The sequence below is a fragment of the Galeopterus variegatus genome, unplaced genomic scaffold (assembly GCF_000696425.1).
Source record: "Galeopterus variegatus unplaced genomic scaffold, G_variegatus-3.0.2 Scaffold6760, whole genome shotgun sequence".
Classification (NCBI taxonomy): domain Eukaryota; kingdom Metazoa; phylum Chordata; class Mammalia; order Dermoptera; family Cynocephalidae; genus Galeopterus; species Galeopterus variegatus.
Genome location: NW_007732871.1, coordinates 90,860 through 101,360, shown reverse-complemented (window position 1 = coordinate 101,360; position 10,501 = coordinate 90,860). Strand labels below are relative to the sequence as shown.

Genomic DNA, 10,501 nt, shown 5'->3' with positions numbered 1-10,501 from the left:
ATGCCCCAGGGGGTGGGAAGATAGATTGGAAATGGTGTAAGAAGGACAAAATAAAAAGTGTTATTTTTATATAACTGCATACATTTTCAGCACCAGTACAAAAGGTATAGGAAAACATACATTACAAACCCAGGAAGTATAGTGTTGGATCAGGACAGTTTGACTGAAGCAGCATCCATGGGAGAATCTGGTACAGAGTGTGGCAGATAATAGGCACTCAATAAATGTTTGTTCCAAATAAAGGAGACAAAAAGAGGAAAATCTGAGAATTGCTTTCATAAAGAGAAAGGCACCTAAGGGGCTAGGTGCTCAATAAATATTATTTTTTATCTGTGTACAGTGAAAAGCCTGGGGAGTCTTAAAAGATTATCGGATTTCCAAAGAGCCCTTAGCCTCTGATTTCAATTCTGGCAAATTCCCTGGGGAAGCTGTGAAATCTCTCACAGGGGACTTAAGAACACATTCTTAGAAGAGCCACTTGGAGGGAGTGGTTTAGACAATTTTAAAATGGATGAGCTGCTGAGGTAGAAAGGCTGGACCAAATGACCCCGTGGTCCTTTTCAGTTCTAATTTCCATGAAATCTCCTCAGAAGCTGAGGTTTCCATTCTGCTCCCCACGGAACAGAGGTGAACCAGATATACCAGCAAACATTGCTGTCCCACCAAGCTGAGGATGGCTGGGTGATTTGGAAGCCTTCCAGAAGGGCCTGGTTACATTGTATGCCATTTATTTTATGAAAAATAAACCACAGAGAGCCCCTTTCAAACACTCATGGAGAAATCAGGACAAAATGCTGAGATTATCTGTTCAGAATTCGCTTTAAAAGAGCTCAGGCAGCACTCATTTATTTTTGAGAAAATATATGATTAACCATAGTTAACTATGAATTCAGATGTTGTGCATTAGACCAGCTCCTCAAAGTTTGAAAGCATTTAATATTATATATCGCTGCCATTTGGACTAAATTGTTTTTTTAATGTACACAATATTACAAATTTAATTTGAGCTGTTTGAATCAGTCTGTAAAAAAGATTTGATTATACCTGAGTGTTCTGGCCCCAGCTTTTCCGTATCTCAGTAATCTTGGCGGTAATTGGCTGATTAGACGTCTCACACTCCATCTCTGCCTCAGTTTCCATGGTAATGTTACAGGAGCGATTATAGATGAGAACTTCATCTCTTTCCACTTTAGGGCTGAAAGGAGTGGGGAGGTTAAATGGGGTGTCATCAATCTTAATGAAATGCAATTATTTTTACTCTTATTAATCATTGCAAGCCATTAGCTTGTGGCAACTACAGGCCACCATTTGTCAAATTTTGCAAATTTCTGTAATTTTGTTTCCATTCTTTTATTGTTTATTTGTTTTCCCTTTATCTGCACACCCTGCAATGAAAATTCACATGGTAAATATCTTTCACTGAGGCCTTTCTCTTTTCCAAATCTATTAGGAACATTAGCAAAAGCTTCTCCAAACCCAGCTTAACAAGCAATATGCAGACAATGCTACCAGTTCTGAAAGTGGAAGCAAATGTTGAGGACAGTTTTTGTTTTTGTTTTTCCTTTTCCCCTTTCCTCTTCCTGCTCTTACACTTAGTGTTGGGGGAGTGAATTGCCTGAATCCCCCCAGGGCAGATGGAGAAATTGGAAAACCCACACAACTGGCTAACTGGTCCCTAATTCCAACTGTGAAAAAATGAGCTCATTTAGGCTTTCAATTCCCTCTCCCCAGCTGATGGCAATGAGGCTCTGTTGCTGGCAGTGGAACATTAACTTAGTAAATTAATTAAACTTACTTAACAGCCCAGGCTAAGGAGATTCGATATATGTGCCAGTTATACTACCAGCCACTAGTTTTAAAAGTCCTCTTGCTTTAAGAGGAGAAGCCAGACTGGATTTAAAAGGAAAAACAGCAGTGCAGCATTACCAAAAGTCTAAAAATATGTGGTCTAGAGGAGGCGAGAGCATGGATATTGAAGGGTACTGTCCCCAACAGGTGTGATATTCATTCAAGAATAATCCTGGCAACTAACTCAAAGATTATTAGTAATAATAATGCATGATGTTTTTATACTTTTCAACAGTTCCACATGTATCACCTCTTTTCAGCCTGTAAATTAGGTGGAAGTGTAAAAAAAGGTAAAACAAAGAGATGAGGAGATTTGCATAAAGTCGAAAACAAAATTACAGGAGCTCTGAGATCAGAACCCAGCTGTCCTGTTTCTTAGAGCTCTCAAGTTCAGAGATGCTGATCAAACATCAGCCACAGAGATGGCAGATCCCATGGGAAGACCAGGAAGGGTGTGGGAAAAGGCAAAAGGCACCACTTGAGAAACTATAAATCATGTTGAACTGCGGCATCTTTTTTCAAATCAATATCAAAATGGTTTCTCCCACAACTTGCAAAAAATAATGAGCAGGATAACGATCACATTTCGCCACTTAATCTTCTCTTCTTCATGCTGAAATATTCTCAACTCTGTATCCACCTAAGGCATGACCTCCACATCTGCTATCCTCTAGACATATGGGAAATTGTCAATATTTTAACATCGCACCCCCCAAAAAATGAACGCAGATAGTTTGGGCTGACCACTGGGGCTCTGGTCTCCCTTTACCTGAGCCCTCCATCCACCACACCTAACACTGTTCATTTTGTAGCCCTCCCCCTCCCCATGCTTATATTAAGAGGGTAGTAAACTCAAAGTCTCAGAGCTGCAACTTTACCTGGCTGTACTTGCTCAGCTGACTTTCTGAGCAGTATTAGCATGCTAAGGTTAGGCTTCAAAGAAGATCAGCTAGATTTGAATCCCAGCACAGATATTTACCATGTAGATATATGACATGGAAGACACTACTCTGTAGGCTTTGGTTTCCACATTGATAAAAAGGAGTTACTAATAATCAAGTACCTATTCTGTAGAGGTGTGGAGAGAACTGAGCAAAATGAAGCATTATAAATGATTAGCACAGCACCTGGTACACGTAAGTGTCCAATAAAAACAGCTCTTGTTATAGTTTCTGGTAGCAGTGGTGCTGGTAATATTATTGTTGAAATGTAAATGTGGGAATTTACATTCATTATTGTTACATTTCATCTCACTGATTTGAACCCATTGCTCAAAATGCATTTTGAGTCTGGAGCCTGTAGTCTAGCTACAAATCCATTTAGCTGAACCATTATCCACTGAGTGGACAAAGCCACGGGATAAATACAGAATTTGCTCCTGGAGTGTCAGTCATCCTCCAAGATTAAGAAATGGAAAGCAAAGTAATTTTTTTTAACTTTTTAAATAAAATGTAATGTAATATTTAGGTAAATATGCAAATAAGGTGGAATTGAATGCAAAATTACATGGACTTTCAAAATACCTGACGTGAAAGCAGTTTGAGGCTTGTGTCAGGTCACTTTGGGCTTTGAACCTAAAACCTCTTTTTTTGCTACTGGGAGTGGTGAGGTTGTTGAAATCGTTTGAGTTCTCCCTCTATATTTACGTCATAAATCATTTATAAACCTATCAGAAAGGAAATGAAGTTGCTTTGCCACACAATCACATGCTTTGTGAATCAGTTCCAAGAGCCACTTTCATTTCTGAAGGCTCACAAACCATCGGATTAATAATTCATTCTAGAATTTTGTCAGGGATAACATGAAGAATAGTTTTCTAGATTTCCAGAATTTCCCCTCTTTCCCTTTTTAGTTAATTCAGAGAATTTTTGCCCATCGCCTCTCTCTGTTTCATGCCTCCTTCTCGTGGTTGTTGTCAGCTGCAGATCCTCAATTGTATAAACAAGTTTTTGTACCCAGGATATGAATGATCTGGGGCTATAGACTTGAACTTAAGGAGTGTAGTGACCGACTTCCTTTACAACTGTTCTTGGCCTTGGACTTCCACCCTCCTAACAAGCCTTCTTCTGCCCTTTCTAAGCAAAGGTATGAGTGAAACAGGCTGAGTCACTCTGCCGTCCTGCTGTTTGCCTGTTAACAACATACGGTCTTCCCTAATCATGTTCTTCTTGCTCTGAAAAGAGCCAAACCCCCTTCTGTTAGCTTAGACTTGTTTTTGCAAGCTTTAGCTCATACTTCTTTTGGTATTTGTCCCTGATCACCTTGCTAGAAACCAAAATTAGCTGAGACAACAGGATATCAAAAATAGACTAACATTTACAAAATTTCAAAGTTTCTCAATAGCTAGCTACTATTCCATGTTTTCTTCCACAATAATCCTGTGAATTAAGAGGTACAGTAGGCCAGATTTAAATGTAAATATATGTAAATAGATAGATACCAATATATGTAAAGAAATAAAGATCTGGAAGCACATGCATACACACATGCACGCACACAAATATTTATTTGAGGGAGATTGGTAAAAATTTTTGGTTCAAATAGTGGCAAAGAGAGTTTTAGAACCTATGATTCTTAAAATCCAAGACATCCAATCTATTGCTCTTTCAGTTGGTGTCACTAGATCCTAAACTAAGCAGATAATCTTGTTATGTGCTCCTTAGGATGGGTTATAAAAACACTCGCAGGCATTCTGTCTCCCTCGCTTAACCTGAAGTTGCTTCCTGTGGCTCTGAAATATTGAGCCCACACAGCTCAATCAAGGTTTTCATTTCTGGTGCTGACAGTATAGCATCATGCTCAGTACATGGTGAGTCACAAGCCCAGGTTTCTCTCCCAACACTGTCATGGCTTGACTGTGGGACTCTGGAAAGTTATGTAATCTTCACTTAGCATAGAATCCGAACAACTTCTCTTGGCCTTCAAGGCTTTCCATTCCTCCCCAAGCTCATCTAGGGCCCCCTTCCCTCCTTCTCACTCCACTCCCACCCTACTGGCCTCTGACAGTTCATAAAACTTGATGGGTCCTTTGCGTTTGCTGCCCCCCGCCTGACTCTTCATAGTGACACCTTCTGCTCTTTTTACCAGAACATAAAAGACACTTCTTCAGAGCAGCCTCCTCTGAGCACACCGTCTAAAGCAGGCCTCATTGTTTTCTATCACTTCATAGCACTCATCATATCATGTGAACATGAGCATCCTGTTTACTGTCTGACTTCCTCCTCGGCCAGTAAGGACACGGACTTTTGTTCACCACTGAGTCATCAGCACCTGGCACAATACCTAGATGGTAGGCACTTGACAAATTCGGGATGGATGGATGGATGGATGAACAGATGGATGGACAAGGCATATTTTTGCCATAGATACACGTCTATCTTTGCCAATTGGCATAAAGTCCATAGTGGTAGTAGCTGGCAGGGAGATAAAGCACTTAATGGAAGTGGGTTCTCTGAAAAGATCCTGGAAAGGAGTCCTCTGGTTCACAAGCATAATCTTGAGAGGAGCCGAGTAAGCTATTTGGCACCTCATTTTCTTAATGCCCCTTATATAATTTATAGAGTATATTCTGGTTATTAAACCAGCACATATTCACTGGAAAAATATATAAAAACTCAATTTAAAAAATAAATATGATTAGTACTCCAGTCACCTAGAGATAGGCACTATCAGCATTCCAGAATACATCTTTCCAGTCTTTTTTCTAATCACCTGTGTGTGTACAAATATATATACAATATACAGCAAGCAGCAGGATTAAATTAATACAGTATTTTGTGATCTGTGATTTTCACTTCTCAATATCATGTAACCATTTCTCTGTTTGATTAAATATTCTATATCATGGCTTTTACAGGTTCGTTAGTATCATATCATTTGGATGCATCCTTTATTACCAAAACTTAAATCATTTTAAATTTTTTGTTATGCCTGACACTTCAAAGAACATGGTTGTCTGTAAATGTTACACATTTCTATCTGCCTTCTTAAAATAAAATCCTAGAAGTGAAATTGCTGGGCAACAGAGTACAAAGAACTATAAAGTTATTAGTGCATTGCCAAATTTTCCTCTAAAGACTGTATTAACTTACTTTTCCATTGGCAACAAGTGCAGTGTGGGGTCCCCCTACCCACACTCATCAACACTAAGTATAAACTTTAAGACACAAGGCACTTATTTTAATTCTTACTCAAGAAAACACACCCACTTTTGCCTGCTGCAATAGCTGCAACATTGAGCAGCACTTCTGAAATTATACTAACAGCTCAGGGTATAACTTGTAATGGGGTCTGAGGCTCAGTTCCTTAGCCACCTGCTAGAGTGGAGAGGAAAGGCGGGGAAGAACTCCAGAGGAATAGCTGTGGGGGTTCAGATGAAGTCTCTGGACTCAGTGGAGCCAGGAACTGCTGACATGTCTTTCTTGGTGTCCAGCATGGGTTAGTTCTCAAATCCAGTCCCACCTGAGTACAACTCTCAGTACCCCACTTCCTATGTAATGAAAACAGGGTTCTTTACACCCTTCTAGAAGGCAACCAGCCAGGGAGGTTCCACTTTTCCTCTGCCTGAACACAAACCTCTGATGGCAAATTCATACTAAAACAGACTGTCTCAGGACATCAAAAAGTCAGACTGCCATGGAAAGAGCTGTTATCTTTTTCATTTGTGGGTAATGTTTTGGTTTAGTTTTATATTTTAATGGGAAAATAGGCCTTCATTAGATAATCAGATATAACCACTCTATCTAGACAAGAAATAAAGAAGAATGCAGACCAATGTTGAGCCCTGTGTAGGAAAAGAACCGCTTGCTGAAATTAAGGCTGTCCAAAGTTACCAATGTGGTCACACTTTTTTTTGGTCACACTTTTTTTGTTGTTGTTTAGAAAAGAGGACTTAACCTGGAAAGCTGTGGTATTTATTTGTTAGTTGTTGTTTGGTATTTTTTAACTTCAAAAAATCCTTATAAACTTATGGCTTCTAAATCCTAGATCTACAGTAATTCTGCCTGCACAACCCCCCTTCGTTTGAATAAACACTGTACAATCTGCTGGATTTCTCTATGACTTTTTTTCATACTTGTGAATCTGTTTGGAAAGAAAAGAAAAAGGAAAGGGGGGAAAAGCCTTCTGTTTTTCATAATGTCTAATCTTTTTCCCCATTGGCATTCACCAGATGTTGCTTTGGATCGGAAGATAAATATTAAAATCTAAGCAAGAACAAAGTGAGCTGTTTACTGGGCAGATTTTTCAGATGTTCTCTTGAACACTTGAAAAAGACAGGAGATGCTTTGATATGCAGGCTGGCTGGAATCCACAATAGAATGGCCCCTCCAACAGCGCTGCGGGTCCCTCAGGCTGCATCCACCCGGCCTACACTTTCTGATGTCTCTGTTGGTCCCTAGGCCATGCATTTGTGGGGAGGGTCAGGGAGGGAGAAGACAGGGTTACCTGATGAAGAGGCCTGAGAACGACGGAAAGGTGGACTCTGTCCAATGATCAGGCACCAAGAGGGATTGGGAACTTCCTTCACAAATGTAGACATAAGGCCATGTTTCCAGCAGTCTCTTTGTCCCCATGGCAACAGTCAAATCACACTGCACGTAGGTATGGCTGCCGGTTTCACAGCCATCCTCCTCAGCCCGCAGGCCACACAGGAAAGCCAAGGACCCTGCAGGAAACAGTCATCGTGAGGTTAGGTAGCAACCACAGACAGAAGTGAAGGCCTCGTGTTGTTTCACAGATGAAGTCTCCATATCCTCCCTTGACCAACAGGAAAACGGCGTCATCAGTTTACCTTTTTAAAAAATGTCTTATGTATGTGTAATATTCTTCTTATCATTTTTGTAAAATATAAAGCATTATCATAAAAAAAAGCTCACATGAATCTACCAGCCAATGTAAGATCTAAAATAGTTGTAATGCTCTTCAATCTTTTCGCTTTTCCCCAAATTCATTCCTCTCTTCCTCGGTCTCAGGAATAACCCCTGGCGTGTTTTAGATCATTTTATCACATTTGAATTCCTCAACAAGACATTATGGAGTTTTACTTCTTCTTGAACTTTATAAAACAGAATACATGAGAAAATATTCTTGGACCTGCTTTTTTCACTCGATGTTATATTTCCGAGATTTATCCATATTATTGCGTTAACTGTTATTGATACGTTTTCACTGCTGCTCAGTATTGCATTGCAAAAGAATTCTGAGATGTATTTGCCCATTCTCTTAGCAATGGGCTTTTGGGTATTTCCCAGTTTTTGCTACTATAAACATGCACAATAGTTTCTCTAGGGTGCATGCCTATGAAGAAAATTGTTGGTTTAAAGGGTAGGTATAAACTCAACTTTACAAGATAGTGCCAGATTGTTTTCCAAAGCAGTTGTGCCATTTCACATTCCTATCAGTTATATTACTGTTCCCATTACTCCACATAATTGCCAGCACTTGGAATTATCAGACTTAATTTTTGCCAGTCCAGTCTATATAAAATGGTATCTCATTGTGGCCATAATTTGCATTTTCATCATTGCTTTTTAGGTTGAGCAATTTTTTTTATGTTTAGTTAATAACACATTTCCTTTTCTATGAAATTCTCATTCCTGTTATTTGCCCATTTTTCCATTGGGCTCTTTGTCTTTTTCTTATTCATTTCTGCACTTCATATACTCTGGGTACTAATCCTCTGGAGGTTATATGGATACTGGTACCTTTTCCAAGTTGTGGCTAGACTCTCCACTCTCTTTATGGGATCTTTCTGATTAACAGACATTCTTGATTTTCATATAATTATAACCATTAACATTTTTAAGAAAAAAAGCAAGCAACTGCAGCCCTTTGACCCTTGGACCATTTCTTTCTGGGTCATCAGACATATAAAAAGCACAATAAGGCAGACTGGAAATACTCTTTGACTGGAAGATGAACATGAGATGGTTTAGGAGCAGTGCTATATGAAAACCTTAATATAGTATAGTGGAAAAAAGGAAGATCTCTCTAACCTGCGACCTCTGCAGCTAGCCTGTCCCTGCAGGTACACAACAAGTGGGATCAAGGACTGTGGGCTTGAACCTATGCTTCTTTCCCCATCACAGAGCTGCAGGAAGGGCTAAGCAAGATGAGTACATGTGAGGGAATTTGTAGTTATGCAATCACACCCAAATATTATATTGCTGCTGTTACATTCCAAAGCACCTGACACCTAGGAGGGTCTCCATGAATGTGTTTCAAATGAATTATAGCAATAAAAATGACTGGCAGTATGACTGTCATATGGGTAGACAAAATATGAGAACTTTCCAGTTAGTAAGCCCTAAGGCAAATAAAAACAGGCTCAACACCTATAAAATAATGAACTCATTATAGGTGATTAAGTGGATGCAAATTGACAAGGTGGATTATGAAAAGCACCCAGGACTGGGGATCAAAATCCATGCGCTTTACTCAAAGTTCTGCGACTTAAATAGCTGTGCGACCTTAATCACTTTAGCTTTTCACGCCTCATGGAAAAGTTAAAGTTTCCATTTAAAATATCCCATACAGTAGAATTCAAGATATAAATGCAATAAACACAAAGATCAAAGATCTTGTTCATTTTAAACAAAGTATTAGCTTTACCTAATAGGATGTTTTAGCAACCCCTCATATGAAAAAGTAAAACTCTTTTTTTGTTGTTGTTAGAAGTACAATTTGGGGAGAAGATAAAGATGTGTGAGCCCCTAAGTAGCAAAAGAACTTTTTAGAGCTTCACCTTTAACTCCTCCTGCCCCACTCATGAAAAGAAAACACATTAATACTGCAGCATAGGAACAAGCAAAACACTAATTAGGAAGTTTGGGTTCTAAGCCATCACCCACAACCTGGATGTAAAACATCACTCTATCATGCAAAGTCAAACAGAAGAACACAACTCAAAACAAGCATCAGAATTCAACGTGACGCTGGTAAATTAGAGAAGTTAACAGAAATAAACAAAAGACCAAATGAAAAGAGTAAAGCAGTAAACTACAGATGAAAAAAATAAATCATATAAATATGAGGCAAGTCAGAGCCATGTTAGAAACATATTAGAAACACACACACTTTGGAAAAATAGTAGGTAACAGAAAGATTGTAAACCAGCAAGACAGCGGCATAATTTTGAAAACAGATATCGGACCATATTACATGCAGGCATCTTATGAGCTACGCAATATAGTCAGAACTTGCTTACTCAGAGGAGCTACCTAGTTTTGGGCTTCCAATGAGGAACAAATTTAGGATTTCAGAGAGGGTTCAGAAGAGAAATGGCAAAATGTTTACTTAGAAAGTTTCTCATTTGGCAAGTACCAAAAATTCACATTTCTAACAAGCTCCCAGGTGTCGCTGCTGCAGCTCCGAGGAGCACACTGAGATTATTCAGCTTTCTAAAGGGCCACCGGCTGATTGAAAAAGTTGAGAAAAGTAGAGTTACACAGTCGTGTTACTGTGAAACACTTGTGAGGGTTGCTGCTGGGAAATCTTCCTCTGAAAAATCTTATAAAATGTAACAGATTCTCAACTAAATCGGTTATATGCAATCCTATTTTAAAATGGGGCATTATTAGTAGTTTCTAATAATTTCTGAGACATCTTCTGTGACCATTTGATGTTCATTATAAACCCACTTCCCAGAAAGAAA

The 10,501-nt window shown here is 39.1% G+C and overlaps 1 protein-coding gene across 1 annotated transcript in view; it reads right to left on the bottom strand.

Annotated features, from left to right (window-relative positions):
- Positions 1-1,044: 1,044 nt before the first annotated feature.
- Positions 1,045-10,501, bottom strand: part of LOC103606641 (fibrocystin-like) — a gene marked incomplete at its 3' end in the record, with an annotated part of 92,141 nt that continues 82,684 nt past the window's right edge. Inside the window, exons 34-35 of the mRNA XM_008591208.1 lie at positions 7,294-7,513; positions 1,045-1,195 (exon numbers count right to left, since the gene is read on the bottom strand). Of these exons, the coding sequence (XP_008589430.1) occupies positions 1,045-1,195; positions 7,294-7,513 (371 nt within the window). The remainder of the gene's footprint in view (positions 1,196-7,293; positions 7,514-10,501) is intronic.